Source organism: Myxocyprinus asiaticus, chromosome 21 (genome assembly GCF_019703515.2).
Source record: "Myxocyprinus asiaticus isolate MX2 ecotype Aquarium Trade chromosome 21, UBuf_Myxa_2, whole genome shotgun sequence".
NCBI classification, from domain to species: domain Eukaryota; kingdom Metazoa; phylum Chordata; class Actinopteri; order Cypriniformes; family Catostomidae; genus Myxocyprinus; species Myxocyprinus asiaticus.
Genome location: NC_059364.1, coordinates 23,313,442 through 23,331,319, shown reverse-complemented (window position 1 = coordinate 23,331,319; position 17,878 = coordinate 23,313,442). Strand labels below are relative to the sequence as shown.

The 17,878-nt window shown below is 40.9% G+C and overlaps 1 protein-coding gene across 4 annotated transcripts in view; it reads right to left on the bottom strand.

Annotated features, from left to right (window-relative positions):
- Positions 1 to 17,878, bottom strand: part of LOC127412358 (vinculin) — a 79,070-nt gene that overhangs the window by 57,285 nt on the left and 3,907 nt on the right. For all 4 annotated transcript variants that reach the window (XM_051648645.1, XM_051648646.1, XM_051648647.1 and 1 more), the window contains exon 2: positions 2,090 to 2,160. In XM_051648645.1, coding sequence (XP_051504605.1) covers positions 2,090 to 2,160 — 71 coding nt within the window. The remainder of the gene's footprint in view (positions 1 to 2,089; positions 2,161 to 17,878) is intronic.

Sequence of the window (17,878 nt, the reverse complement as noted above, 5' to 3'; positions counted from 1 at the left end):
CCCCCGAGCTTCAGCAGTGTGGGAATGAATCAGCCCCCCTGACAGTGAAGAATAGTGCCAGAAGAGAAGAACGAGTCCTCTTAAGACTGCACCTTACCAAATCTAACCTCCATCCAACACTTACATTATTATAAACTTTATACAGGGTTTGACCAGTGATTTCCAAGATTTTTCCTTGACCTTTTTAGTAATTTGTGATTCAACTGATTCGCTGATCATTCAGACCAATTTCTGAAGCAATTAGACCATTTCATTACCAAGAACCAATTCAAAAGAACGGTTTGCTTAAAATTGGACATCACTATGGTTTGCGAGCAAGTTTTACTTTACACAAGAGCAATATCTACCTGATGAAATTTCCATGACTTTTAAGATTGTATTCATTTCCATGATTTTTCAAGGCCTGGAAAACAACTTTAAAATTCTCTGATATTTCCAGGTTTTCCCTGACCATGGGAACCCTGTTTGTATATTGTCATAAACTCTTTGTCATTAAGCTTTGTAGGAATCTCACACTGCGTCAGATTAGGTTAAACAACGATCAGGCACAATATTAAAACCATCTGCCTAATATTGTGTATGTCCCCTCGTGCCACCAAAACAGTGCCAACCTGCATCTCAGAATAATATTCTGAGTTGCTATTCTTCTCACCACAATTGTACAGAGCGTTTATCTGAGTTACTGTAGACTTTGTCAGTTTGAACCAGTCTGGCCATTCTCCATTGACCTCTCTCATCAACAAGGCATTTCCATCAACAGGACTGCCACTCACTGGATGTTTTTTGTTTTTGGCACCATTTGGAGTAAATTCTAGAGACTGTTGCATGTGAAAATCCCAGGAGATCAGCAGTTACAGAAATACTCAAACCAACAATCACCAACAATCATGTCATGGTCCAAATCACTGAGCTCACATTTTTTTCCCCATTCTTATGGTTGATGTGAACATTAACTGAAGCTACTGACCCATATCTGAATGATTTTATGCACTGCAATGCTGCCACATGACTGGCTGATTAGATAATTGCATGGATGATTGTTGGTGCCAGACGGGCTGGTTTGAGTATTTCTGTAACTGCTGATCTCCTGGGATTTTCACGCACAACAGTCTCTAGAATTTAATCCGAATGGTGCCAAAAACAAAAAACATCCAGTGAGCGGCAGTTCTGTGGACGGAAATGCCCTGTTGATGAGAGAGGTCAACAGAGAATGGCCAGACTGGTTTGAACTGACAAAGTCTACGGTAACTCAGATAACCGCTCTGTACAATTGTGGTGAGAAAAATAGCTTCTCAGAATGCTATTCTGAGATGCGGTTTGGTGCTGTTTTGGCGGCACAAGGGGGACCCACACAATATTAGGCAGGTGGTTTTAATGTTGTGGCTGATCGGTGTATGATTCCATAAAAATAAAAAAAAACATTTTACAGAAACTTGTTCCAGCAACAAAAACTTACTACAACAAACTACATTTAAAGGGGTAGTTCACACAGAAATGAAGATTCTCTCATCATATACTCACCCTCATGCCATCCCAGATGTGTATGACTTTCTTTCTTCAGTAGAACACAAATAAAGATTTATTTTATCTTTTGACCCACACCTATCAATTCAATTCTGAAGATATGGATTTAACCACTGAAGTCGTATGGATTATTTTTATGTTTCCTTTATGTGATTTTTGGAGCTACAAAAGGTCTGATCACCATTCACTTGCATTGCATGGACCTACAGAGCAGATATATTCTTTTAAGAAATCTATGTTTGTGTTCAGCAGAAGAAAGAAAGTCATACACATCTGGAATGGCATGAGGGTGAGTAAATAATGAGAGAATTTTCATTTTTGGGTGAATGATCCTTTTAAGCATACATAGGATTATTGTGACCAAAGTTAGGTTGCAAATGAAGAACATCAAAGAATATACTTAAAAGGAAACAAACTTGACACGGTAACCTTGTTTGGCCACATGTCTTGTTAATCCTGTGAACTGAACTTGTGTGTGTTAAAGCATCAGCATGGGAATGCAATTAGGGCTGATGTGTGTTCCCATGATGAGCACCTGGAAAGAGTCAGGAAGCACAGCTCTTACTTAATGAAGGCTGGGGGCATGTCTCTCTTCATAATCTTGTCTTCTGTGGTCTGCACAGTCTCCTTTCCCACCTGAGAACAAATATAAAACTAGTTAGTTTAAAAACACACAGCAGTTTAAAAACACACAGCAATAGAGCTAAATCCGAGAAGGACTGGATTGTTTAAATGCATCACTATTCAGACGACACTGAAGAGATATGTGCACCAGGGTCTAGTGGTCAACACGGTTGCATATCAATGGCAATATACTGTATGTTATAATACAATTTAAAGACAGCAGACAAGGGGTACACAAAATTGCTAAATTAATTGAACAATTATTTTCACAAAATGCACTCAAAATATTAAAATATAAAAATAAAAAAAAAAAAAAAATAAAAAAAAAAAATATATATATATATATATATATATATATAAAACAGACAATAAGCAGATGATACGTTTTTGGAACGGTTACAGAAGCAAAATGCCATTTTTATTTTGGTCAAGTGGGCATAGTTATTGGCCGATGCCATGTTTAAAAATGGGCAAATATCGGCCAATAAATTGATCTGGACAATATAGTAGTCCATCACTAGCAGTGTCCATTCAAAAACAGCTATGTTATACACACTCATGTGGAAAAGCTTTAGTCCTCAGGCAAACCAGACTGACACAGCTTGCTAATGGGGTTGCTCAAAGTATCCATACACAATAAGCCCCTGTGTTTCCTGGATGTGCCTAGGGGCCAATCTGTGGTCTGCTGTCTGGGATGAAGCCAATACCTTCACTATCCAATACAAAACAATGACCCACAACCCACGTTGCTCATCTGCCATTGCCACATTCATTTATTTATCACATCCAAAATGAACACAAGGTAAAAGAGAGATGCAAATCAACACGTATATAAAGATGGTTTAAAAGAAAACTATGAATTTCCAAATGCAAAAAACTCATAATAAAAACATAAGCCTGTATATTCAGGATTGGAGGAACCATGTACATTTATGCATTTAGCAGACACTTTCATTCAAAGAGACTCACATTGCATTCAAGGTAGCCTACATAATGAAGCAGATCCCTGGGAATCAAACCTATGATCTTGCCATTGCTAGTGCCATGTTCTACCAGATGAGCTTCAGCAATACAAGGGAACCAAATAATTTAAGAGTCAGCCATTGAAAAAACAATACTGGTTGACTATTAATCTGAATATTGGAGGGGATGTCTATGGTGGTAACAGTCATGCAAACACATATAACAAAATTAACAACATATACAAACTTTACAGTCGCTAACTCTCTATTACATTATACCTAAACTGCTGTTTGAGTTTGAAATCATAATCGTGTGACACCAAACACATGCCTGGAGCCATGTGCTCTATTTGGCCTTTCCGTGGACATCAGGAATGACATTACAGTGTCCTTCTTTAGAGTCCACTAATGCAGAGATAGCAGAGTAACAGAGAGTTGTTTGTTATCTCTGCAAAGCACATGGCCACTTTCCACTAGCTCTTTTTTCCAATGATGTAATTACAGGAGGGCAGTCACATCCTACATCTTTGAATCATATCTGAAGGCTTTCAAGTCCCTATCAAGCATTATAACTATAAGCAATTTAGAATACTGTATATATTGGACCCCATATACAAGCAATATAAGTTCAAATATATTGTTCAAAAGTTCAAAGTCTCAGTCTACATTCAAAATCTGGGATTCAAAATCTAATTTAAACAGAAAATGTATGTGTAACAGGTTCGAGGAATGAGGAAGCGGGAGATGGCGAATCCAACGCAAAGGTGCATTTATTTACACTCAAACAATGCGCTTTTCAGCGGAACAATTCTGTAACACACACACAGGGTTCCCGTGGATCCTTAAAATTTCTTAAAATGTCTTAAATTAATTTTTCCAAAATTTAAGGTCATAAAAAGTCTTAAATATCTTAAATGATACAACAAAAGTCTTAACTGTCATTTAAAGAGATCTTAAATTTGTGAGCGGAAAGACAGGAATCATGATATGTGATTATCAAACTTCAAAAGAATACGATTTAATTAAATAAATGCATACGCTGCGTACTTCAAAGTGAAAACGCGGCACTGTTGTATTTTCTCCAAGCAGGCAGGGGGCTTGTGAGTGTTTCCAGCTGTTGCAGAGCAGTTCACAATCATTAAGCCATATCGGAAATGTATGACAAGAGATCACTAATCGATATGGCTTAATGACCTGTTGATGATGATGATATAATGTTGATGAAATATGACAATGTTTACTTTTATTGTTTATATTGTAATATGTTATAGATTATTGTAGGAGTGCACATATATCCCTTATTTGTTTGAATGAGCAGCTGGAAGCAGTGAAGCGCAAACATTTCAAAATAAGAGTCCCCGGTGTATTAAAGCTTTTAAACTTAAAAGTTCCACACTATGAATCAAATCTTTTGTCTTCCCACCTCCTCCAGTTATTGGTATTTTGGTTGCACCATAAACTGCATCTGGAATTTAATTAAGTTTGGACCCTTGTAGTCCCTGTCTGGCCCTCCCCTTCACAGGAAGGAAAGACTAATAACATTTAATATAGGCTTCCGATTTTTAAAACTATTGGCAGATTAATTGCCTTTCCTTCAACTCATTATTGTATCAGCAAAATCCAATATTTGTCAACCTCTAATTTGTATTTGTTTATATAATGGTACATAAACCAGTTTTAATGTGATATATTGTATATGTGGAAAACACATCTTGAGTATTTTAAACTTAGTCTACCTTGTTTTACTGATAAGCAATGTTTAGGCCATGCTGAATATGTGCCCCTGCCTGTTTAAGTAAGTCTGTGTCTGTAATACATGATTTAATTTGAGATTTGTATTGGTATGGGGATACGGTATTAATTTGATTTGTTCAGGTCTTGAAAAAGGTCTTAAAAAGTCTTAAATTTGATTTTAAAAACTCTGCAGCAACCCTGCACACACAGCTCATGAAAGAAGCTCGGCTCTCTCTCCCTCACTCTGAGGTCTGGCCCCTTTTATTTCTCCATCTCTCACTGTGAACAAAGAAATACCAATTACCAGAAATTCATCTCGGGTGAAAACCCTTACCGCTTCCTCTCTCCACAGATGAATTCTTGACCACACCCTCGCCTCCACATACCCCCACTGCCCAACTCAGTCCGGGGGAACTGTCCGGCCTGCCAACTACCCCCCACCTCCCACCCCCCCTTTCTGGAGAGGAAGTCCGCAACAGCCATCTGCGCCCCCGGCCTGTGGACTTAAATGGCTGGAGTGCCAGATACCAATGGGTGATCCGGGCATTGGCATCCTTCATGTGGTGAAGCCATTGGAGCGAGGCATGGTCCGAACAGAGGGTGAATGCTCATCCCAAAAAACAGTAGCGGGAGTGAGGACCGCCCACTTGATGGCCAAGCACTCCTTCTCTATGGTGCTGTACTTTGTCTCTCTCATAAATAGCTTCCAATTAATGTACAGCACCGGGCACTCCTCCCCCTCCACCACTTGGTACAGCACCCAACCCCCTGTCCGATGCATCCGTCTGCAAAACAAAAGGGAGAGAGAAGTCAGGGGAATGCAGAAGCGGCCCGCCACAATGTGCAGCTTTACCTGCATGAATGCTTGTTGGCACAGCTCCGTCCACTGGACTGGGTCTGGAGCTCCATTTTTCGTAAGATCAGTCAGCATGTTGGTGACGTCCTTATAATTAGGCACAAACCTTCGATAATAGCCAGCCAGCCAGCCCCAGAAACTGTCTCAACTACTTTTTGGTCTTGAGTCTCGGGCAGGTCACAATCGCTGAGGTTTTATCAACTTGGGGCCGCACCTGACCATGACCCAAGTGGAACCCCAGATACCGTACCTCCACCCGCCCAACTGCGCACTTCTTTGGGTTTGCAGTGAGCCCCGCTCGTCACAGCGGACTCAGAATAGCCCCCAGATGCTGCATGTGCCGCTGCCAATCATTCCTATAAATAATGATATCATCCAAATAGGCAGCGGCATACGCAACATGTGGTCCAAGGACCCTGTCCATAAGATGCTGAAACGTAGCTGGTGCCCCAAACAAACCTAACGGAATGGTCACAAATTGGTGTAAGCCAAACAGTGTGGAGAAGGCCATTTTTTTCATGGGACATCTGCGTTAAGGGGATCTGCCAATATTCCTTTGTTAAATCCAGTGTCGTATAAAAGCGAGCCGTGCCCAACCAATCGAGAAGTTCATCGATATGAGGCAATGGATAAGCATCAAATTTCGACACCGCATTAACTTTTCTATAATCCACACAGAACCAGACCGAGCCATCGCTCTTCGGTACCAACACCACCGGGATGGCCCAGTTTCTGTGGGATTCTTCTTTTACCCCCATATCGAGCATGGCCTTTAATTCTTCCCGTACTACCTGTTTCTTGTGTTCAGTAAAGCGGTATGGACGACTATCTACCACTACCCCTGGGGTTGTCTCGATGTGGTGTTCTATGAGGTTAGTGCGGCCGGGGAGAGGCGAGAACACATCAGAGAAATTATTTTGCAACCTGGAAACCTCCGTACGTTGTGCCGGCGAGAGGTGGTCTTCATAAGGGACTGGGGTGAAGTGACTGGCTTTCAGATTCACCTCCAGTCCGAGCTCCTCCCTCTCCGGAACTACTGTCGCCAAGGACACGGTACCACCTCTCTCCATGGTTTTAGTAGGTTGAGATAGTAAATCTGACATGCCTTGCCCTATCCGTATGCACTACCTCATAATCAACTTCCCCAACTCGCCGTGTGACCTCAAAGGGCCCTTGCCACTTAGCGAGTAATTTTGAGCTCGATATGGGCAGTTATACAAGTACTTAATCTCCCTGTGAAAACTCCCATAGCTGAGCTCCCCTGTTATACAGCCAGGACTGACGTTCTTGCGCCTGTAGAAAATTATCCTGTGATAGTCGCCCCAATGTGTGGAGTTTTGCTCTTAGGTCAAGAATGTTTTTAATTTCATTTTTGCTCTGTGAAGGTCCCTCCTCCTAATTTTCTTCCATGATGACTAACGTGCCATGGGCTCACACCCATATAACAATTAAAATGGGGAAAACCCCGTGGAGGCTTGCGGGACCTCTCGCACTGCAAATTACAGGAGTTTGAGCCACTTATCCCAGTTCCGAGCATCTTCATGCACAAACTTATGAATCATATCAAGTGTTATTAAATCGTTCGACCAAGCTGTCCATTTGGGGATGGTACACGCTTGTCCGAATCGATTTAATACCCAATAATTCATACAGCTTGCATAGTATACGTGACATAAAAGCCATGCCCTGATCAGTGAGGATTTCTTTTGGAATCCCCGCTCGGGAGATAATTTTGAAGAATGCCTCCGCAACACTATGTGCTGAGATGTTGCACAGCGGCACTGCTTCCGGATATCGTGTTGCGTAATCCACCAGGACTAATGCAAAGCGATGCCCAAGTGCTGTCTGTTCTAATGGCCCGATGAGGTCCATGCCAATTTGGCTTGCGGATTCTCCAGCTGACATTCACGGTGTGCTGCACACCACCTGCGAACATCCCTGTGAATGCCCGGCCAATAGAAACGGGCCATGAGAAGGCTTAGTGTTTTCCCCTGTCCCAAGTGACCTGCCATCAAATTACGATGAGCCACCTGGAATAACATTTCCCGACAGAGTGTCCGAGTGTCCTGCGTCACTCTATACAACCGATCTCTTATAATTGAAAAATATGGATAGACTGGCTGGAGACATTGACCATCAATCGCTTTCACTTGGTCAACCACGTGCGTCAGGGTTTTGTCTCGTGACTGCTCTAGCAGGAAATCCCCTACTGGGAATTCCCTAAGGGTGGGAGAGGATGACATCACTTCAGTCTATTATGATGGACTTCAGAGGATGAACTGATGCCAACTCCAACCATAAGACATGGGATACTTCATATGCCATTGCCTGAACCTTGGACTTAGGATAGACCTCACCGAAATGATCAGCCGGTTGAACTGCAATGCACCTAACTGATCTCTGCCTGCATCACCTCAGTCTAATGATGGACTACAATCTTGAAATGGAATATATAGACTATCAATTAATTGCCAACAAATCCCTTCATCAGCCAACTAACAAGGACAATTGCATCTATATGAACTTCTGCAGTTAATCCAGGACGGACATCAAACACTTTTAAACACTGACCCTTAACACTTAGTTTAATAATTTTAAACCATGACTTGCACTATACCTAAGTAATATTGGCATTATATTCATGATGTTAGCCAGAGGGAAACTGGCTCCCACAGTGAGCCTGGTTTCTCCCAAGGTTATTTTTCTCAATTAACCAACATCTTATGGAGTTTTGTGTTCCTTGCCACAGTCGCCTTCGGCTTGCTCACTGGGGTTATAAATACAATTATTATTTAATTACATATTTTTAAACACAATTCATTCGTATTTTATCAAACTACACAATGACTCTAAGACATTACAGATATTACAGTTTCATTTTCTGTTAATGCATGATCTGCTGTAAAGCTGCTTTGAAATGATTTGTGTTGTGAAAGGTGCTATACAAATAAAAATGACTTGACTTGACCCTTCTCCACCCTTCCCCACTTAATATTATGCTTTTGTCCCTGGAATATTACCGTGACAGTCACTATAGGATAATCATGAATATCCCCGTGCACACACCTCACCTACATCCGATTATTTGCCTCCAATGCCCCGTTTTGAACCAAGCATTGATGAATGGAGGTTTGATTACAACTTGAATCCAACTAGGCTTGGTATGTACCCCCTTTAATGCTCTCGAACATGACCCGGCTCCCTGCAACTGCAGCAGTCCGGCCCAAGTCTTCCGCCCACACTCGTGGCAGCGGACTCCTTCACCTGGGACAAAGAGAGGGGAGAGATGGGGTTTGTGGAAGCAGAGAACCCTTATGACCGGGGAGGTGTTCTTGGGAGAACAGGGAAGGAGACATTAGAGGGGGGAAGGGCGTGGATATGCTGCCAGCTGGATCGCTTCATCCAATGATGCCAGCCGTGGCACTGGACCCACTCAGCCATTCCCTTCAGCAACCAGGAGACGAACTGCTGCAGCACCACCAGGTTGATGACATCCTCTGCGTCACTGTCCTCCTTGGCCAACACCCTCCGCCCGCTGGTGTCATGGAGCTGCTGGGCAAAGGCAAATGGGCGGCCGGCCTCGCTCAGTGTTAAGAAACCTGGTAGAGCAGGTTGTCCACTAATCGCACTAATTAGCGGTTCGATTCCCAGCCCACATGACTCCACATGCCGAAGTGTCCTTGGGCAAGACACTGAACCCCAAGTTGCTCCCAATGGCAATGTGCTACTTTTGAGTGTGTGTGTGAATGGGTGAATGAGACACAGTGTAAAGCGCTTTGTAGAACCACTAAGGTTAAAAGGCGCTATATAAGTGCAGACCATTTACCATTCTTCTGGGCTGCAGCCGACTTCTTCAGCACCAAGTAGCCAGGAGGTTGGCGATCGGAAACTGTTTCCACGATCTGGGCTTCCCTGGTCAGCAGCAGCAGAAGATGGACTGCCCACTGTTCTGGCAGCCATTTCAGAGCTTCGGTGGTGTGCTTAAAGAGCTCAAGGTAGGCCTCCAGATCATCTTGAGGCCCCATCTTGGTGAGCAACACGTGGGGGTGCGCTGCTGCTGAGGATGAGGAAGCCGCCCCCTCCTGGGGTACTAAACTCCACAGCACCCGCCGGTCCTCCTCCTGGGCCCGAAGGAGCACCTCAAAGCGCTGTTGCTGCTCTCTGAAGCTCCATGAGGGCCTGGTGTTGGCCCTGGTGGATGCTGGCAAGGGACCAGAAGACTTCCTCCAGCGGCAATGACTCCAAGAAAACGTACCCTTCTTCCTCTAATCCTGGGTTTCGGCACCAGTGTAACAGGTTCGAGGAATGAGGAAGTGGGAGATGGCGAATCCAACTCAAAAGGTAAATTTATTTACACTCAAACAATGCGCTTTTCAGCGGAAAAGTTCTGTAACACACACAACTCTGAGGTCTGGCCCCTTTTATTTCCCTCGTCTCTCACTGTGAACAAAGAAACAGCAATTACCAGCAATTCATCTCAGGTGAAAACCCTTACCGCTTCCTCTCTCCCCAGACAAATGCTCGACTATGCCCTCGCCTCCACAGTCTGGTGTAAAATGTATGATTTGCAATTCTGCACTACGTTAACTCTCTTGTTCAAAACGCCAGATTTCCTTGCTTCCATTGAAGCACACAAGATGTTATTTGGAACATTCTCAAATCTTTCTGGGATAATATGGATGAGGTTTTGTACAAACTTGTGGAGTCCATGTCAGCTTGAGTGCATGCTGTTTTTAAAGCAAAAGGGACATAAAATAAATACTGAGAAATTTAATGAGAAAATCACATTAATTCTTCAATTCAACTTTTTGCTCAAATTGTTATGCTGATAATTTGTAATTAAAAAATGAATAATTTAGAAAAATACAAATATAAAAGCCTTTTAAACTTTTATTAGAGGTCTGAAACTTGTGAACCCCCCTGCTGTATTTTCAAACTTCCTTTGATCAAATAGTGATAAAAGTTCAAACATACATAAATAGAACATAAGAGTGCATTGATTCACAGCTGATGACCTGCTAAGAACTATTGATTGCATTGGTATGTGCAAAGCATGCAGTTATATTTGGAGGATGATACTTTTGTATGATACTCTTTCCTTGGCCCGTAATGGGTGAAGGCAACTTATAAATAATGCTAACTGAGTTAACTGCTGGGCTAAAGTGGGACCAGAGATCAGGGAGGCTCTAACCCATTACCCAGTGGGGGATGTGGAACAGGGCCATGCATATATGCACACACACAAAAGCATGCATCAAACACGTACTGTAGCTTTGTCAGTGAGTGAGTAAGTGAGTGGGGGTGGACAGCAGCCAGTCACAAACATCAGCCCAGTACAGGCTGCTTTCAGCAGACTGAGTGAAGAATGCTGCATGGCCTGTTTGGCAGATTTATTCAACAGAATAAAAAAAGCCCCAGTGAGGTCTTTCATTGCAGTTCCGGATAAACATGATGTAGCCTACCCTTCCAAACAAAAACAACCACTCCAGAACCCATGCCAGTCAAAATGTCATGTGGTAAGACATATTCTGTTTTGTACTATCTTCATAATTTTCACTCTATCCAAAGCTTATTAACTCCCTTTGGCAGATGATATATCCAAACACAGCTGTTATATTCAAATGCACTACTAGGAGAGTCACTCTTCTCAGAGGGGCCTCCATCTCACACTTCTAAAATACTGGACCTGCGACCACATTCCAAACAGTTATTCTTAACTCAGTGTCCTGGGTCTATAAGGCCAACAGAGGGGCAAGAAGCAATGGTGGTAAATAAGGATCACCCTAGCTGTGGTTTACAAGCACCAATGAGCTTAAAAACCACTGAACATGACAGAACTAGTGCACAAAATATGGATTTAGAACAGCAGCACAATACTCAAATCATTCTTGCAATTGGTTCATGCACTAACACTTACAATGTAATCTCCAGATAAGGAAAATGCATTCTTAATAAAGCAGTGGTGCTGTGTTGCTTGTAACCACTTTAACATTCACAACAGATCAAGAAACAGTGCTCTAGGTGACTTTTCAGAGAGAAAAATCCATTAGGAACAGTATAAATGTAGGCTAAAGCTACTGTTCACTGCTATGAATAAAACAGAGAAACACATACTAGAAGAGTTGTTTTATATTTGTTAAGTAATGGGCAAGTGCAGCATTATCATTAATCTAATTGATAATATCAGGTTGTTTTAATTAACTTTCAACATCAAAACAAATTTGTGATGCATAAATAAGCCTATGTTCCAAAATAAACAGTACTGTACAGTATATGTGCTGTAGAGCGTCCCCCCTTATTATGGTGAAAACAATGATATAATCTCTTGGCAACAGCTGTCAGTCTGATGCACACTCAAAACTACACATACACAATAAATAACCATAAACCAGTGCCACTTTGCAGTGAGATATGTAAAAGACTGAAAGTAATTTCAAAGACTGAAACATTTTTGACTCAAGACTACAGTACTGTTGGGAACCGAGAAGAGGCAGTTATTCGATAACATTCAGCGGCATTGCAACACCGTCCACCATCCAACACCAGCAGTGCGAAACATACAGCGAGCCCACTATAGTCTGATTCCCGAAGTAATAACTCTGAGCCTGTACTTTTCAATCTACACCGCAAAACATACAGCGCTCCCATCTGAATAAGTAGCAATAATCTGCTGGTTCTTTTTGTGAACTAAATTCGTACTCAACCGAAAGTCATTCATTTCATCATGTCTGTCTTGAAATGAACTAGAATTGTTACTGTATGTGTAAGCCCTGGATACTTTAATCAGAGTCATGACAGGATGGCTGCTGATATGATGTAGTTTATGTAGTTATAATATGTATTTAAATATACACAATACGAGTTTTGTTGTAATTAAAGGTATTTTTTAAAAATGAATAATTATCTTAATTAAAAAGTCTATGTAAACACAACATTTGCAAAAGCTGTTCTGTATATAATATGAAAAATATTAACTAATCTCATAATTTAGTAATAGAGTCCTGAGGGCAGTAAATCCAATAAGAATTGCATTTATTTCAAAATATTTCTTACTCAAAAGTACTACAAGTTGTTAATGGAACCATTAAGGAACTGGAATTGTTATATTCCTTACAATTCCCATACCTACCCAAATAAAAAGTGTCTACTGAATTAAAAAATGCAAATGGCACTTGTTGTATACTGACTATGTCGTCACATCATAGTGACAAGACTAGTGACGTGGTAGAAAGAAAGCCTAGTTTAATGCAACATTCATTCACATCAAGCCGTCATTATGGCTTAGCAAGACTGCAGCTAGATCCACCTGTTCAATCACATAACTCAAACAATTAATAGGATGTTTGTTTATCATACGACTCATAAAAGACTAAACAGAAATTTGAAGGCTGAAATGACTCCCATTCCCCTGGTGCATTTGTGTATAAGGTTTGCGATTGGCACATACATACAGTGTGTATTTGTTGTATGTGAGTGGGTAGAGGTGAATTTGTGAGAGAATGTGATGGGCACCTGTGGTAAGATTCTTTTCTCAGCTGAATGCCTTGTTATATAAGGCTCCTGCTCTGTCACAGCACTCTGTCATCTGTCGACTGTTCATGCTACCTCTCAGAAGTATGTTCAATTGATTCCCATAACCTTCTCAAAGACTTACAATTTCTTTAAAATGGAACTAGTTTCAGCAATAGTACTATGTGGCAAATTCGTACCAATTTGTACGATGTCATTCATACACCAATGAGAGATGATTCCCTCTCGATGTGGCATAATCGAAAACTGTGTTTTCGTAACTTTAACCCCTAACCTAAGCCCCATCCCTAACCTAATCATAAAGTGTTACACCTTACCCAGAGTTTAAACATAACCATGATATTAATGTTAAAGTCTTGAAGTGTAACAGGGGTGGGCGATGTGACCAAAACCCTACATCACAATAAATATTTTTTTTTTTATCACGATAATGATACATATTACCATATAGTTACATTTTTCTGGAAAATCAATGAAATTGGTTAATATATTAAATAACCATATTGTAATGTATATTTTTGGATAATCCAATCAGTGAATTAAATACTTCATGAATCAAAACTACTTTCTCTTATGTAATTTTCTCTAATTATTGGAACTTGATAAACGTAGTCAAAGGCGAAGAAAAACTCAACCATACAATAATGCAGGGGGCCTGGGTAGCTCAGCGAGTATTGATGCTGACTACCACCCCTGGAGTCGTGAGTTCAAATCCAGGGTGTGTTGAGTGAGTCACATGGGGTAACCTCCTCATGGTCGCAATCTGGGTTTCTCGCTCTCAATGGGGCACGTGGTAAATTGAGCATGGATCGTGGAGAGTAGCATGAACCTCCACATGCTCACAGTCTCCGCAGTGTCATGCAAAGTGAGCCACAAGATGAGATGCACGGATACCCGGATTGAGGTGAGTAACCGCACCACCGCAAGGACCTACTAAGTAGTGGGAACTGGGCATTCCAAATTGGGAGAAAAGGGGATTTAAAAAAAAAAAAAAAACTTATAATAATGCTAAATTGCATATTATGCCACATTTCAGTCTGATATGTTGTTGACCAATATTGTTTTTATTATAAACTTTCCTCAAGGAACTCAACCTCTTCTCAAAGCAATGCAACAAAGAAAATAATACATAATTTTTAAATCATTTTAAAATACTTTTAATTATTTAATGCATCTCTATAGATAATACTGTATATGAATATCTGAAGGCAAACATGGGCAACTTGATTCCTAATATCTAACATTATTCAAACTGAATTTTAGAAAGGGTGATGAGGTTAGTTTAAGGGTGCTTTCAAACTAGCACTTTGGTGCGTACACGGGTTGAATTACGTAAAAGATCGGTTAGTTTGGGTGATGTGAACGCGGTTTGTCAAACTCAGGGGCACACCTGCTAACCGCATCCAGGTCCGCTTGAAAAGGTGGTCTTGCATCTGTTCCATGTGAACTCCAGTATGGTTCGCTGCTGATATGAACACAATCGTACCAAATTGCAGAAGTGAACCGTTTGTGATGACGTGTGATTCGCGTCTTTGCAGACTCCCAAACGCAATTATTATGGTATAATGCATTTGTCATTCCTGTTTGTGTCCAAATACAACACCTTTAGAGAGCAGCTCACATTCTTCACATCCGTCGCAACGCATCCGTGGACTCGCGGCAGACAAAAGCTAACATTCATCACATCACTGCACGTTTAAAGCATCCATGGTAGACAAACACAATTGTGTCATTCTGTGCATGTAAATTTTTGGAAGTACATCCAAAGAGAAAAACTTTAATACTTTAATTAATACAGTGACGTCTTCTCAGTTGTGACCTTGTTATAGTGGTAAACAGCTGCTGCTTGTACTCTCGTTGATGATGTAATCGGATAGCGGTTCAGTCCCAGATAATATGATGTGAACATCAACACTTCCGGGTTCCGAACGCATCTTTGTGAAACGTATGCAATTAGTTGATGTATAAGTCATACATTTTCATATGAATGAAATCGTACAATTCGCCACCTTGTAGTATTGTGACAAATTCTCATGAGACAATGTTGGTTTGGAACAAGATGAGAATGAGTAAACAATGACAGAATTTTAATTTTTGTGTAAACTATCCCTTTAAACACACATTTGGCATTTTGTAGAAAAACAGACAAAGAATATGAATAACAGAAAGACAAGACAAAGTGGCATTGATACATCGATTTTGTATTTTTGATGCATAATTAATGCAGTGCTTATAGCGGTTGTAGCCCCACTAAAAGGCTGTTTGATCTAAGGTTGTGTGCATTAGTGCTGTGATAATGGATTCTGAGAGAGCAGTCCAGGTCAGCAGCTGCTCCCGCACCAGTCAATTGGGGCCACTGTCAGATATCATTAAGCACAATTCAGAAAATTTCAGCAAACAGGCTTGACGAGTTCATATTTGGAGAACTTGTGCAATGTTGGCAACTACATTGAGTAAAAGACCAACATCCTAACTCACAGCACACAAAGTGCAACTGGTATGGGACATACATAAGGAGGGATTTTCATTCTAGAGAGCATTTGATTGGATAAAAATCTATGCAGTGCAGGATGTCAACACAAAACTCACATTTTTATTTCATCATGTATTAAAGGTAGAATCCCAGGCATCAGTCCCATCCCACTGTAATTCATGGAAAACCATCTGAAACATTAAGCATTCAGGACAGGGAACCCTCCAAAATGTATTCTCTATAGTCAGGGCTGGATTTATTTTGTTATAAAGTTACAATGGAGACTTGCATTAAAAGGAATATGCCTGTTTAAAGTGCTTAAGGGATTATGGGAGCTAGCGTACCCAAACTGCAAACAAATTTTAGCTTGAGTCATCAGTGTGGGTCTAACAATGATTTAGTGGAAGTTCTGTGTGAATGACTGGGATTAACATCAGTTTAATGCATTTCAAAGGGCATCACTTCTTCTTACTCAATGGTTTTACTACTGAGGGAGTTTCCCTTGCAAGTAGCAGCTACAGATGAAAATATTTCCCTGGTGTACTGGAGTCTGGCTTTGAATTTAAGGGTTACTAGGTCACTTGAATCACTGCATTTGTGCTGCTGAAAGTAATGCATAACACTCTCATGTAATAGATGCTAGCAACAGCAGCAGTTCATATATAGTTTTGCACAACTGGCGACTCCAGCCAATCTGAGAGCTTGGCTATGGATGACATAAGCAAACGTATTTACAAACATATTGGGAGGGAATGGCAATGGCTCTCTTCCACTCTATCTTGTCTATGCAACACTCCAGTCTGACCAGTTGCAGACAGATAGACAGACAGACATGAAGACTCTGCTCAGTGCCAGACCCCTGCTGTCAGGAGGTTTCTCTTCTCCATAAGGTCCATAAAAAGCATTCTCAGAAGAGACACAAATGAACTGAGAAATCTTCAGCACAGATCTATGGTTCTAGTTAGCCTAGCTGTTCCTCACTGGCTTCATTCTGTTCCTTCCACCACGGTCGTAACCACGATAGACATTTAGGGGGTCATGTGCAGATAAATATATACATTAAAGGGATAGTTCACCCAAAAATGAAAATTCTATCGTCATTTACTCACCCTCTTGCCATCCTAGATGTGTAGGACTTTCTTTCTTCTGCTAGCACAAAAACAAAGTTCTGTAAATCCATACAATGCAAGTAAATGGTGGGCAGAAATTTGAAGGTCTAAAAAGCACATAAATGCAGCATTAAAGTAATCCATAAGAGTTAAGTGATTAAATCCATAAGCAATATGATGGGTGTGGATGAGAAACAGATCAATATTTAAGTCCTTTTTTACTATAAATTCTCCTCCCAGCCCAGTAGGTGGCAGTATGCACAAAGAATGAGAATCAACAAAAACAAAAGAAGAATGTGAAAGTGAAAGTAGAGATTATTAGTAAAAAAAGGACTTAAATATTGGGCTGTGTTCCACTTCGAAATTGTATCCCCTTCCCTTGCTAACTTCCATCTGTCTCATGGACTCGGATGTACGTCATTGCTTGTGTTGCTCGAATGCCCACTGCTTGTGGAATCTGTGCAATGGGTTTAACTGGAACACCTTAAACCCTTGATCGCTGATGTCAGTTTGTGGAATTATTTAGTGATATTTGCACCTGAGAAGACAGCGTTTTCGGAGATTGATGCAATCACATATTCAGGTAAAGTTTAGTTGTAATTTCAGAGGCTTATGTATAAATCTTGTCTGTTAAGAAAAATATATTAAAAAAGATTTCTTATAGGAATTAATTGTTAGAAAGTATTAATCAAGTTTTACAAAAACGAAAATGGTAACATTACAATGAACATACAGGCTATGGCTATGTAACAAACACTAAGTTTAAGGTAGCTACAAATATTATGCTGTTAAATCTCAGTATAACTTTTCTAAACTGCTTAATTGACCTAACTTCCATCATGCAGTAGAGTTGTTTGAGGGTGGGGTAGATTAGGCGCAATCTGTGCTGTCACAATCGAGTTGCATTGTGGGATATGGAGATGCCTGAAGCATACATCTGAGTAGGCTCGCTCCCTCTGTCAAAATCGAGGGCATGAGGGGCTGTCAACAGAAACTTCCCTCACCCACTTAACTAGGTGGAACGGACTTCAAAAATGGTGGCGGGGATTCTCACGAGGGGAAGTGC